The sequence below is a fragment of the Vitis riparia genome, chromosome 2, assembly GCF_004353265.1.
Source record: "Vitis riparia cultivar Riparia Gloire de Montpellier isolate 1030 chromosome 2, EGFV_Vit.rip_1.0, whole genome shotgun sequence".
Taxonomy (NCBI): domain Eukaryota; kingdom Viridiplantae; phylum Streptophyta; class Magnoliopsida; order Vitales; family Vitaceae; genus Vitis; species Vitis riparia.
In genome coordinates, this window is record NC_048432.1 from 3,787,319 (window position 1) to 3,801,920 (window position 14,602).

The following is a 14,602-nucleotide window of genomic DNA, read 5'->3' on the forward strand; positions in this document are numbered from 1 at the left end:
TCTTATACAAAAGTCTATATATTACAAGAAATTAAAGTGAGAAAAGGATTAAAATTTTTAAAACATGGGAATAATAAAACCCCAAGTAAATATGTATTTGAAACTTTGTCAAAATTTTCCTCAAATTGCCTTTTGAATTAACTTTACTATTATAATGGAAGTATAAATTTTAAAAAGATTCTCTTTGATTATAGTATTTAATTCTAATGCTCTTATACGTAGCCAAGGGTCATCAGACTCATGGCAGCACACAAACATATCCCCTTGTACCCATGGAAATAGTCGTGCAAAATACAAATATTCCCTCTTACGCCATCCTTAATGTGTTACAACATGTGTATGAATGTGTATTGTCATCTTAAGCTCATTTTTTCTTGGACGATAAGCTCATTTTTTATTTTATTTTTAACAATGTAAGGCTATATAGCATATTAAACTGATATTTTTTCATCTTGTCCTACATATGAAAATACAGGTAGTTCAAGAATCCTTGTTAAATGAAATTGATTGAAAATAAATCTTATTTATGTAAATTCTCAAATACTTACAACAACAATCATTTGTACAAAGCTCAAACCCCCACCTTGTCTTCATGAACTTCATAACAAAATACAATAATCCTCCCTATGAAATAGGAGCAATTAATTTAATATCAGTAAGTCCAAATTGCTTTCAACATCATGCACAATGAGGGATTTGAAAGTTGTTGTTTTATACAATAGAACCATCTAGAGGGAGGTTGAATAGATAATCTTTTATTATTAGCTCAAAAACTTCAATTTTTATTTTATTTTATTGAGTTATATAATTGTGAATGTTTAAAGATCTTATATCGTAAAACTACTTGGAAGAGATTTAGTGTCTTTGTGCATTGGCAATTCTAGGTTGAAATTTTCATTGTATTTGCCTAACTCAGTTACTTCAAATCCTTCCTCAAACTCTTGTCATTCCTAAATTGCTCGTAATTGAAGATTGTTAGAGGAGATAGTTGGTGCTCTTAAGGCAATTGATGATATTAAACATTGATCAACCGAGTTTTAAACTTTTATTCTATTGTTGAAAATTGGAGTTCAAGTTTAAGGATATCAAATTTTGTATTTAAAGCATTTGGATCAATTACTAATTGATCATTCTAAAAGGTAAAAATTTATGTTGTAACAAGAATTTTACAATCTCATCTTATCAATTACAATTCAATCATATTTATAAAATTTTCATTTTTTCCAAACAAATCCGAGTTGTTAGATGGAGATTAAAACCTTAGTATTTAAGCCCTTTTTTTAGAAGAGGCTTTAACAATTGTAAGAGCTAGGTGGCCTTCTTGAGCTTCAAATTCTTTATCTATTTTGGGATGTTTGGTTTGAAATTTTTTTTTATGGGTTTAATTAAGTTAAAAATCTTTCAAAATGAGTTGATTCAATATAGGTTTCATTTACACTCTTGCATTTGTCATCTTTAGGATAAAATCTAAATTTCTTCTTGTATAGGTTCGAGAAAATGTTGAAAGCTTGGTGTGAACTTTAAGTATGCTCTAAAAGAAGAAAGTGGGTAATTTAAGTTTGAAGGTACAAGGCCAACAATTCTAAAGAGGATTGAAGGTTTGAGTTAAGTAAATCCTTGTATTCAATTAATTTTTTTCATAGTGTTTTTTTTTTTTATTGTCTATAGGCCTGTGATAGTTTATATATTATATTCATTTAAATAAATCACATTATGTTTTAGTTTTATTTCTACTTTTATTTATATTTTGTTTTTACATCTCAATGTTTTACAACAATTTTTTCAATGATTTAAGACTAACATTATTTAAAATATATATATATATATATATATAGGATAAATTCATAATTTAAAATAATGTTGTATTTCTATTTTTTAGATTTAATATTTTTTAAATCATATTTTATGCAAATAAATAGATGTATAATTATTCTATTATTATTATTATTATTATTATTATTATTTCCCATTCTCATTTTACTAATATTTTTATTTTATTTTTAATTTTCAATTTTAATATTTTATAAAGCATATTATTTGATTGATAAACATAAGCAATAATCCTATTATTTCATATTAATTAAATAAACTAATATTACTTTTATTTTTTGAATGATTTAATCCATTCATCTCTATATAATGATAATTTACAACAAATGATATTCTAAAAAAAAATAGCATAAATCCAATAAATTAAAAAATATATATAACAATAAATATCTATCTTGCATTACAAAATAAATGTGAAACAAAGGCAAAAATATTACCTAGGAATAAAATAATATAAATTTTTTTTTTTTGAATGATTCAATCTATTTAAAATAAGAATTTCAAATAAATATTATTCAAACAAATATTACATAATCCAAATAAATTTAAAAGCTTATATAATAATAAAACCATATATTACAAAATAACTTGAAATAAAAATAAAGCAAAAACATTACCTTTTAAGATAAGCAGCATGAGCATCCGAAGAAAAGAGAGGAGATATGCAGAGAAGTTCCACATAGAGAAATGAAGGATATGGATAGAAGTGATGGAAAGTGAAAAACTGAGTTTCAAATGGGACACAAAGAGAAAAAGAGGATGAAGAAGTTTGAAGCCGATTTATATTGAAAGTGAAGTTAGGAAGATGTAGGATGGGTATAGTGTGCAAGATAGGGGGTGCGTTTAATATATATATAACATTTGAATGTTTCAGAAGAAATGACAATACTTGAAACAATCAAATTGGTGGAGTGTTTAAACATTTTAGAAGAAATGACAACACCTCAAACTCTCGTCAAATTGTTTGAGTGCTGCAATGGAATTATGGTGTAATAGTGTGTGAAGCGATGAAGTGCAGTAGGTAAGATTCTCCTATGGGCCATGAGTGTAGTGCATTGTTAGACTACGGGAAATGATGAGTGTAGTGGAGGCCTTGTGTTAAGTAAAATTCTCTTAAAAATATGTGAAATTATTCTTCTTACCGTGAAATTTTAATTTAAAAATTAATATTTTTAATTTTAAAATTTATGCAATAAAATTAATTTAAAAATTAAAACAAAACAAAATTATTTATTTTGTAAATAATTATTTAATAAATTAATAACAAAAAAAATTTTTTAAACTCTTTTTTCACATAAATTGATGGTAGTTTTTTTTTTAATTCCGAAGTGAAAGAAAAAAAATAATAGATAAATATTATTTATCTTATATTAAATTTAGTAAATAAAATTAATTAATTTTATTATATATATATATATATATATATATATATATATATATGAATAATAATAATAATAATAATTGTATTCTTGTATAAATATAATAAGGAATGGAAAAATGGATTTTTGAAGTTTTTTTTTTTTTTTTTTTTTTTGTGAAAATCATATTTTGAAGAGACAATTTCTCACTTTTTATTGTTGTTGTTGTTGTTGTTGTTTTGTGTTGTTTTTTTTTTTTTTTCTAAATCGTCTCTTCAAGAGACGATTTCTCACTTCTCAATTTTATTTTATTTTTTGCCAAAATTGTATCTTCAAGAGACAATTCTCATATTTTAGAAAGACAATTTTTTTTATTTAAAAGGTCATCAATCATCTTTTGAAGAGATGATTTTTTTTTTTAAAAAAAAAAATCATATTTCCTACTTGGCAAAAACTACATTAGATTTGGAATTTTTTTTTCCCACTACAATAGTTTAGGAATTATTTTTTAAAACTACCATACTCTTATAAAAAATCCTACTGAATGTATCGGCTATTTTTATATTCTTAGCTTTACCATCTTTTGATGTTGTGGTTTTTGGTACCCACCTTTGAGGGCTATCCTTTGAATTACTTCAACACCATCAACAATTTGTCTTTTTTCTTTTTCAATTAAAAAACCTGTTTTTGAGAGAAAAAAAATGAGTCGCATGAGTTGGATTCAATTGTTACATGACTTGAATACAATTTTCTAAACGGATGTTCTATTTCAACAAGCTTGGAATAAATATACCTTATAATAAATTAATATTTTTTTACTTGTTGTTTTAACTTATTTATAAGCACTATAAAAAAAATTGTGCTCTTTATCTTTTTTTTTTTCCCTTTTTCAAAATTAGGTTGCTCATATGTTTAAAAAGGTATTTGTCCTATGATAATAATTTTATAATTCTACATTCCCTTTAATATGCAAAATGTTGTATCACTTAAAAAGTTAATAATGCATTTCTAATATGTTAATAGTGAGATATTATATTTTAATTGCTTATGAGATGAAAAACTAGAAAATTACTGTAAATATTTAGGGTCTATTTGACCATATTTTCTTAAATTTGTTTTTAAAAATTATTTTTAAGTTAAAGAATAAAAAAAAGTTTTTAAAAACAAGTTTTTAAAAAATGACCAAACGGATCCATATTTTTCTTTTATTTATAAAATTAGTGAAAACAACTCATACTTATTCTCTAAAAAATATTATTTATTTTAGTTTATTTTTAAAAATTGTTTTTAGAGAATGACAGCCAAATAATGTTGGAAAATTTTAAAAACAGTTTGCTATTTTTAAAAACATAAAACTATTTTTAAATCACACAACCAAATAGGCTCTTAGATTCTCAACTTTGGAATATATTTTTTTTTAAGTATTAAACAATTATATTCTTTTTTATTTATAAGAACCCTAAATTTCTTACTATTCTAAAATAAGATAATTTTTTTTTTCTAGTTTTTGTAATATAGGTTGTTTCTTATGGATAAAAAATCTTAATGGCATGAGCAAAATCAGGAAAAAAAAAAAAGGTATGCAATTATTTAAATTTTAGACATTGTAATAGAATCCAATCATGTTACACTTAAATGCATAACCCTATGTTAACATTTTCCTACTTGTGCTAATAAAGTGATCCTTTAGGTGTGACCCTTCCTCAGTATACCTCTTTCATTCTTGTATTATTGATTTTTGAGGTAGTTATAATATGACTTGTTCATAACCTATTTCCTTGTCGATTAAATATTGATTACCATATTACTTTCATTTGAATATAACCAATATAAGGTAGTAATACTCTAAATTATAATATATACTTCTCAAATCACATTCATGCACGGTTCCTGTCACGACCCAAATTCCGGGCAACCCAAAATTTGACCCGTGACCCCAGGTCAAAGGTTTGACCCTAAGGGTTTCTCCTATTCCACGTTGGCAGTCAACCAAAACACTCTGGATTTTTTTTTTTTCATACATCCCACTAGAATTCTCATAAACTATAATATCTCAAAACTACTCAAAACAACAAGATTAAATAAATACTCATTATAATCCAAAATAAAAGTTCCCAATTAACAAATTTATCAAAATAAAGCTTCATAACAAATCCATGAGTCATAATTACTAAAACAATCCCAAAATCCAAAAAGAAACACAATAACAAAAAAATGCCACACTCCACTAGGCCGCTCCAGGAGCATCCTGAAGTCCTCCCTGCCCCACCTGTGGATCCTCATGAGAGATATCTGCATCTAAAAAGGTATAACAAGGAAGGGGTGAGCATTTCCACATTGCTCAGTAGGGTGCCTAACACCCAAGGGGTTAAGGGGATTACTAAGTTTCAAAGAATACGAAAAGGACACTTCAACACAAAAGGAACAATTCAACAGTATCAATCAATCACATAGTGTAATATATAATATTATACACAATCTCATAATATTCAACAATTACATGAATGCACATGAACGTGTGACACACAGTCATACAATGCACTATTGTTCTCGGGCTTTCACCGAAGGATACGCGTCCGCACCCAAATACACTCCCCATTCGGAGTCTTCCCGGGGTAACTTTTGGGTCTTTCACCCTAGGGATCTCTCTTCCTTCTTAATTCGCCCCACACGGGCTTCCACTTCTCATCTCTATTTCATTTTTTTCCATTTCATACACTTTTCACAATCTTCATAATTTTATTTATTTATTTCACATAACCATGATGCACATGAATGCCATAATTCCAATGTTCCTCAATAATTCAACAATCTCAACATTTCCCAATAATCCAATAAAATAATTTCACACATTAAAGTTTCCGATAATATCTCAAACAAATATTCAAAAATTTGCGTATCAAAAATCTTGAAAATTTACCACACTTACAAAAATTTTCAACCATTATAATAATTTCTAACATCCGAAATTAACTAACTTTTTACCCTAAAATTTTCGAAAATATTCTAACCAATGCCTAAAAATTCACAAATCATTATATTTGAAATCTAACCCAAAATTTGGAATTTTCCAACCCATCTAATAATTTTTAACATTTCAAAACAATTAATTATCAATCAAAATCAATTTCCCGAAATTCTAAAAATTCCAAACAAATTCCAAATATTCTAGAAAAATTCATACAACACCTATAATTCCTAATTAACTCATAATGACAATATTTAGAATTTTTTTCTCAAGGGAAAAACATAAAAATTTAAGTTTTAGGGTTAGGGTCCCCTACCACAAATCTGAGAATCTGGCCGTTAAAAACGAAATCAGCCACCGTAGGCTTGTTCCTCTAGTCGAATAGAGTACTTCCTCCGAATTTGGGCCGAAACGGAGATCGTTTGGCCGTCCAAACGGCCGGTCAAAGATCCGGCGAGTGCCCTAATTCCACAGCCACTATTCCTTTCCTTCTTCTCCCCGCGTTCTGGCCGTTTCAAAACTCCTCCTTTTCCCCCCCTTTTTTTTTTAAACAACCCACTTGGCTTTTAAAAGCCACCAGCCCACTTCACATGGCTTTCAAAAGCCACCAGCCACTTGAGCCCACATCCAAGCCCAACTCAAAATCTAAGCCCAATCCATTATTATTATTATTATTATCTTTTACAACCCATTATCTTACAACCAATATTCAAAGCCCATTGCATATATTTATTTTATTTCTTTTATTTTCTTTTCTTTTGTTTATTCTAATTGTTTTATTTTATTTCCAATTCATTTTTTTTAACACACAAATTTATTTATTACTACCAATCTAAAACTAGTTTTTCTTAATTTTATTATTCATCAATTTAATTTAATTGATTTATTTATTTTTCTTAATTAATTCTAATTAATCTTAATTTATTTATTTTTCATTTTCGTTTTCGTTTTTCGTTCCCGGAAATTTCCAATTTCTAAAATCCTAAGAAATTTTCTATCCTAAGGCTGACATGGCATAAAATTTTCAACTCATTTAATTGACCGACACAATAAAACGAAATTCACCAATCCGAAATTGACACGTGTTCTCCAAACACTTTTCTTTTTGACTTTTCAACCATTACACAAAATAAGACTTTTCAAACTAAAATTGCTAACGTGTCATAAAATACCCGGTCATTACATCCTACCCCCCTAAAAGAAATTTCGTCCCAAAATTTAAACCAGCTTACCTTAAAATTCATAGCAGAGTTGCGGATAGTGTCGTCTCATTTCTTCCTCAGGTTCCCAAGTGGCTTCTTCTATCCCATGGTGTTGCCACCACACTTTGACTGCAGGAATCACCTTGTTCCTGAACTTATGCTCTCCAACTTCCAGAATTCGTAAAGGTTCCTCCACATAAGAAGTATTTTCACTAATCTGAACATCTTGCAAGTCCACTACCCAAGTTGGATCTGGAGTACACTTCCTTAGCATTGACACATGGAAAACATCATGCACAAGGGACAACTATTGAGGCAAAATTAACTTGTATGCCACTGGGCCAACTCTCTTATCAATCTGAAATGGTCCCACAAACCTAGGGGCTAACTTCCCCTTCTTCCCAAATCGAAATATGCCTCTTCGAGGGGACACTTTTACAAACACCCAATCCCCTTCCTCAAACTCCAAGGGCCTTCTCCTTTTGTCTGCTTAACTTTTCTGTCTATCTTGGGCAGTCTTAAGTTTTTCCTTGATGAGTTGTATCTTCTCTGTAGTCTCTTGGACAATCTCAGGTCCCAACAAACGACTCTCACCCATCTCTATCCAACACAAGGGCGATCTACAAGGTCTCCCATAGAGTGCTTCATAAGGTGCCATGCCAATACTAGATTGGTAACTATTGTTATAAGCAAACTCTGCCAAAGGTAAGTAATCTGCCCAATTTCCTCCAAAATCCAAAACACAAGCTCTTAACATGTCTTCTAAGATCTGGATCACTCTTTCTGATTGACCATCTGTCTGAGGGTGAAAAACGGTGCTAAAATTCAGTTGGGTGCCCAAAGCCCTTTGTAAACTCTGCCAAAACTGAGAAGTAAACTTAGGGTCCCTGTCAGACACTATAGATACAGGTATCCCATGCAATCTCACAATCTCCTGTATATACAACTTAGCCAAAGAGTTCATGGAATCAGTAGTTTTCATGGCTAGAAAATGGGCTGACTTAGTAAGACGATCCACAATCACCCAAACCCCATTTTTCTTGCTTCTAGTTCTTGGCAACCCTATCACAAAGTCCATAGTGATATTATCCCACTTCCACTCAGGTATAGGTAAAGGTTGCAACAACCCTGCAGGCCTCTGGTGTTCAGCCTTCACTTGCTGACAAATCTGACAATTAGCTACAAATTGAGCAATATCTCTCTTCATCCCACTCCACCAAAACTGTCTCTTTAAGTCTTGATACATCTTGGTATTCCCAGGGTGGATGGTATACTTCGCCCTATGAGCATCTGCTAGAAGTTCATTTCTCAACTCCACATCTTTTGGCACACACAATCTCCCTTTGAACCTCACACTCCCATCTTCATACATAGACCAATTTTCATCTATTTCACCTGCTACCAATTGGGCTTTAACCTTTTCTAAAAACTCATCATGAACTTGGCCTTCCACTATTCTCTAGATAACCATTGGTCTAGCTGATATACTGTATAAGCATGGACCATGCCCTTCCAAACCAAGACATAATTCAAAATCCTCAATAACTGCATGCATCTCAAACTCTCTCAACTCCAAGCTAGACAACTGGCCAACACTCTTCCTACTCAAGGCATCTGCTACAACATTTGCCTTTCCTGGATGGTAATGAAGAGCAAAATCATAATCTTCCAATGTCTCCATCCATCTCCTTTGCCTAGAGTTCAGATCCTTTTGAGTGAAAATATATTTCAAACTCTTGTGATCAGAGTACACCTCAAACTTCTCTCCATACAAATAGTGTCTCCAAGTCTTAAGGGCAAACACCACTGCTGCAAGCTCCAAATCATGTGTTGGATAATTCCGCTCATGTTGCTTTAACTGTCTTGAGGCATAAGCTACCACCTTGCCTTGCTGCATTAGCACACACCCTAGCCCCACTGTGGAAGCATCACAATAAATTGTAAACAACTCTCCACTAATAGGAGCAGTTAACACTGGAGCAGTGGTCAATTTCCGCTTCAACTCTTGGAAAGCATTCTCACACTCCTCATTCCAATCAAACTTCACCCCTTTTCTAGTCAACCGAGTCATTGGTGCTGCAATTCTAGAGAAGTCTTCCACAAACCTCCTATAATATCCAGCCAACCCCAAGAAACTTCTAACCTCAAATACATTAGTAGGTCTTTGCCACTCCTGTACAGCTTCCACCTTTGAATGGTCTACTGCTATTCCTGCCTCAGAAACCACATGGCCTAAGAAGTTCACTTCAGTAAGCCAAAACTCACTTTTGTCCAACTTCCCATACAACTGATGCCTTCTCAAAGTTCTAAGGGTGGTCACCAAATGCTGCTTATGCTCCTCCAAACTCCTGGAGTAGATCAAGATGTCATCCACAAAGACAATCACAAACTGATCCAAGTAAGCACGAAATACTCTATTCATTAAATCCATGAAAGCAGCGGGGGCATTAGTTAACCCAAAAGGCATGACTAAGAACTCATAATGGTCATATCTTGTTCTAAAAGCAGTTTTAGAAACATCTTCTTCCCTAACCCTTAATTGATGATACCCAGTTCTCAAGTCAATCTTACTAAAATACTTTGCACCCTTCAACTGATCAAACAAGTCATCTATCCTTGGAAGAGGATACTTGTTCTTCACAGTAACTCTATTCAACTTCCTATAGTCAATACATAACCTTAGTGTGCCATCCTTCTTCTTCACAAACAACACTGGGGCTCCCCATGGTGATGTACTTGGACGAATAAAACCCTTACTCAACAATTCATCTAACTGAGTTTTCAATTCTTTCAACTCAAGAGAGGCCATCCTATAAGGGGATACTGAAATAGGATCAGTTCCTGGGTATACTTCAATAGAGAAATCAAACTCTCTATGCGGTGGTAAACCTGGTAACTCATCTGGGAATACATCCTGAAACTTCCTCACCACTGGAATTTCTGTAATGTCCTTCTGGGCTTTCTCTTTACCACGAAGGCAAGCTAAGAAATTTATTGATCCCTTCCTCAACACATACTGATAACACGGATCGGACTGCGAAAAAGGCAAACTAACACACTTCCCTCCAACAAAGCAAACCTCAAATCCCTCTGGCAGACAAAATATTATCCTGCGGCGATGACAATCAATAATCGCTCTATACACTGTCAACCAATCCATTCCCAAGATAACATCATACCCAGTCATATCCAAAATCCTCAAATCCACATTTAGTGCTCTATCTGCCAAGGTAATAACACACCCCTTGCATATTCTATCAACTCTAGAGTTCGTACCCATAGGGGACTCAATAAGTAACAAATTCTCTACCCTTTCCGATTTCAACCCCAATGCATTAGCACAAGATGCAGAAATGAAAGAATGAGTTGCACCAGTATCAAACAAAACACGCACCCAAGTACTATATACCAAAATCATACCTTCCACCAAAAGGGCGTCCTCCTCTGGCTCTGTTGGGGTTAAGGCAAAAACTCTCTCAGCTGTCTGTCTTCCCCTACCTCTAGCATTCGACCCCTGAGAAGAGCGAGTCTGACTCGTGGTAGTTGTCCTGGTTCCCTACGTTGCTGGGGGTAATTGTGGCATCTGATAGTAAGGCAACTGAAACTGAGGGGGCCGGAAAGGCACTACTGACTGTTGCTGAGAACTTCCCTGAGACTGAGGTCGAGCCTGCTGTGTGCCTCGCAATGGGCAAGCCCTCCATAAATGGTCTCCTGCTCCACAACCATAACATACTCTATCAGCAGCCGCCCTGCGCTGCTGGGGGTAATTGTGGCATCTGATAGTAAGGCAACTGAAACTGAGGGGGCCGGAAAGGCACTACTGACTGTTGCTGAGAACTTCCCTGAGACTGAGGTCGGGCCTGCTGTGTGCCTCGCAATGGGCAAGCCCTCCATAAATGGTCTCCTGCTCCACAACCATAACATACTCTATTAGCAGCCGCCCTCTGAGTAATCTGCCCCCCTCCTGCATAAGACGAGGGACGCCTCTCAAACTGCTGAGTCCTCTGCCTCTGCTGTGGCCCCTGGGAACTTTCCCCCATTCTCTGTTTCCCTTTTCTGTCCCCCTTTTGCTCTCGAATTTGGTTGGTTTCGTCAATGTCCTGCTCCACCAACAAAGCCCTCTTAACCAACTCAGAATAATCCCTTATTGCCAGTGGGACTAATCTGTTCCTAATAGCAGGCCTCAACCCCTGCTGGAACCTCCTAGCCTTTTCTCCTTCCTCACTGATCATCCCCAAAGCAAAACGAGACAACTCTGAGAAACGTGACTCATACTCCAGAACCGACATGGTTCCTTGGATGAGGTACTCAAACTCCATCCTCTTGGCATGCTTAGCCACTTCCCCAAAATACTTGCCTAGGAAGATTCTCTCAAATTCTTCCCAGGTCATAACCTCAGTGTCATACACCCTTTTCATTGATTCCCACCAGAAATCAGCTTTGCCCACAAGCATATATGTTGCCAAACCTACCCTTCTTTCCTCAGGTATGTCCAGTCCCACCAGAATTCTTCTCATCCTCCTCAACCAATGCTCAGCTGCTTCAGCACTGGGCTCTCCATTAAAAGATGGAGGCTGCATCACCATGAACCTCTTCATTGCTTCCATTTGGTTCATTACTGGCCTCTCAGTGCGGCTCCTCCTATGTGAGTGGCCTGAATCCTCATGGCCCTGGGTACCTCCTGCTCTCCTGGAACCCTGGCCTCTCATCAATTCAACAGTTTCTCTCAGCTCTCTTCTTACTTCTCGGAGTTCTTCTCTTACCGTCTCCAACTCCTCATTCCTCTCTGATCTTCCTCCTCTGGTCCTTCCCGCCATTTCAAGTTTAACAAACCCTAATTCAATCACATTACTAAGGTGAGCAAAAATAAATTTCACATATACACACTTAACAACCTCAACAATTATCAAAACTTTCACTGTCATACACTCACAATACATGATTCAATTAATCATCAACTTGTTAATTAACACATACAAAAATCATAACATTACAACACACATAAACACCCACAAACATTGACCCCAAGGTATTATTGCAACCTTGGCTCTGATACCACGCTGTCACGACCCAAATTCCGGACAACCCAAAATTTGACCCGTGACCCCAGGTCAAAGGTTTGACCCTAAGGGTTTCTCCTATTCCACGTTGGCAGTCAACCAAAACACTCTGGATTTTTTTTTTTTTTCATACATCCCACTAGAATTCTCATAAACTATAATATCTCAAAACTACTCAAAACAACAAGATTAAATAAATACTCATTATAATCCAAAATAAAAGTTCCCAATTAACAAATTTATCAAAATAAAGCTTCATAACAAATCCATGAGTCATAATTACTAAAACAATCCCAAAAATCCAAAAAGAAACACAATAACAAAAAAATGCCACACTCCACTAGGCCGCTCCAGGAGCATCCTGAAGTCCTCCCTGCCCACCTGTGGATCCTCATGAGAGATATCTGCATCTAAAAAGGTATAACAAGGAAGGGGTGAGCATTTCCACATTGCTCAGTAGGGTGCCTAACACCCAAGGGGTTAAGGGGATTACTAAGTTTCAAAGAATACGAAAAGGACACTTCAACACAAAAGGAACAATTCAACAGTATCAATCAATCACATAGTGTAATATATAATATTATACACAATCTCATAATATTCAACAATTACATGAATGCACATGAACGTGTGACACACAGTCATACAATGCACTATTGTTCTCGGCTTTCACCGAAGGATACGCGTCCGCACCCAAATACACTCCCCATTCGGAGTCTTCCCGGGGTAACTTTTGGGTCTTTCACCCTAGGGATCTCTCTCCCTTCTTAATTCGCCCCACACGGGCTTTCACTTCTCATCTCTATTTCATTTTTTTTCCATTTCATACACTTTTCACAATCTTCATAATTTTATTTATTTATTTCACATAACCATGATGCACATGAATGCCATAATTCCAATGTTCCTCAATAATTCAACAATCTCAACATTTCCCAATAATCCAATAAAATAATTTCACACATTAAAGTTTCCGATAATATCTCAAACAAATATTCAAAAATTTGCGTATCAAAATCTTGAAAATTTACCACACTTACAAAAATTTTCAACCATTATAATAATTTCTAACATCCGAAATTAACTAACTTTTTACCCTAAAATTTTCGAAAATATTCTAACCAATGCCTAAAAATTCACAAATCATTATATTTGAAATCTAACCCAAAATTTGGAATTTTCCAACCCATCTAATAATTTTTAACATTTCAAAACAATTAATTATCAATCAAATCAATTCCCCGAAATTCTAAAATTCCAAACAAATTCCAAATATTCTAGAAAAATTCATACAACACCTATAATTCCTAATTAACTCATAATGACAATATTTAGAATTTTTTTCTCAAGGGAAAACATAAAAATTTAAGTTTTAGGGTTAGGGTCCCCTACCACAAATCTGAGAATCTGGCCGTTAAAAACGAAATCAGCCACCGTAGGGGCTTGTTCCTCTAGTCGAATAGAGTACTTCCTCCGAATTTGGGCCGAAACGGAGATCGTTTGGCCGTCCAAACGGCCGGTCAAAGATCCGGCGAGTGCCCTAATTCCACAGCCACTATTCCTTTCCTTCTCCCCGCGTTCTGGCCGTTTCAAAACTCCTCCTTTTCCCCCTTTTTTTTTTTTAAACAACCCACTTGGCTTTTAAAAGCCACCAGCCCACTTCACATGGCTTTCAAAAGCCACCGGCCACTTGAGCCCACATCCAAGCCCAACTCAAAATCTAAGCCCAATCCATTATTATTATGATTATTTTCTTTTACAACCCATTATCTTACAACCAATATTCAAAGCCCATTGCATATATTTATTTTATTTCTTTTATTTTCTTTTCTTTTGTTTATTCTAATTGTTTTATTTATTTCCAATTCATTTTTTTTTAACACACAAATTTATTTATTACTACCAATCTAAAACTAGTTTTTCTTAATTTTATTATTCATCAATTTAATTTAATTGATTTATTTATTTTTCTTAATTAATTCTAATTAATCTTAATTTATTTATTTTTCATTTTCGTTTTCGTTTTTCGTTCCCGGAAATTTCCAATTTCTAAAATCCTAAGAAATTTTCTATCCTAAGGCTGACATGGCATAAAATTTTCAACTCATTTAATTGACTGACACAATAAAACGAAATTCACCAATCCGAAATGACACGTGTTCTCCAAACACTTTTCTTTTTGAC

At 33.8% G+C, this 14,602-nt stretch overlaps 1 protein-coding gene across 1 annotated transcript; it reads right to left on the reverse strand.

The window, feature by feature from the left end:
* Positions 1-11,095: 11,095 nt before the first annotated feature.
* On the reverse strand, positions 11,096-13,858 carry LOC117906572. The gene is made up of 2 exons (XM_034819651.1): positions 13,811-13,858; positions 11,096-12,192 (listed from the first exon to the last, which is right to left on the reverse strand). Exon 2 carries the CDS (start codon positions 12,173-12,175, stop codon positions 11,096-11,098), a length of 1,080 nt encoding a protein of 359 aa, XP_034675542.1. The 5' UTR covers positions 12,176-12,192; positions 13,811-13,858.
* Positions 13,859-14,602: the final 744 nt, after the last annotated feature.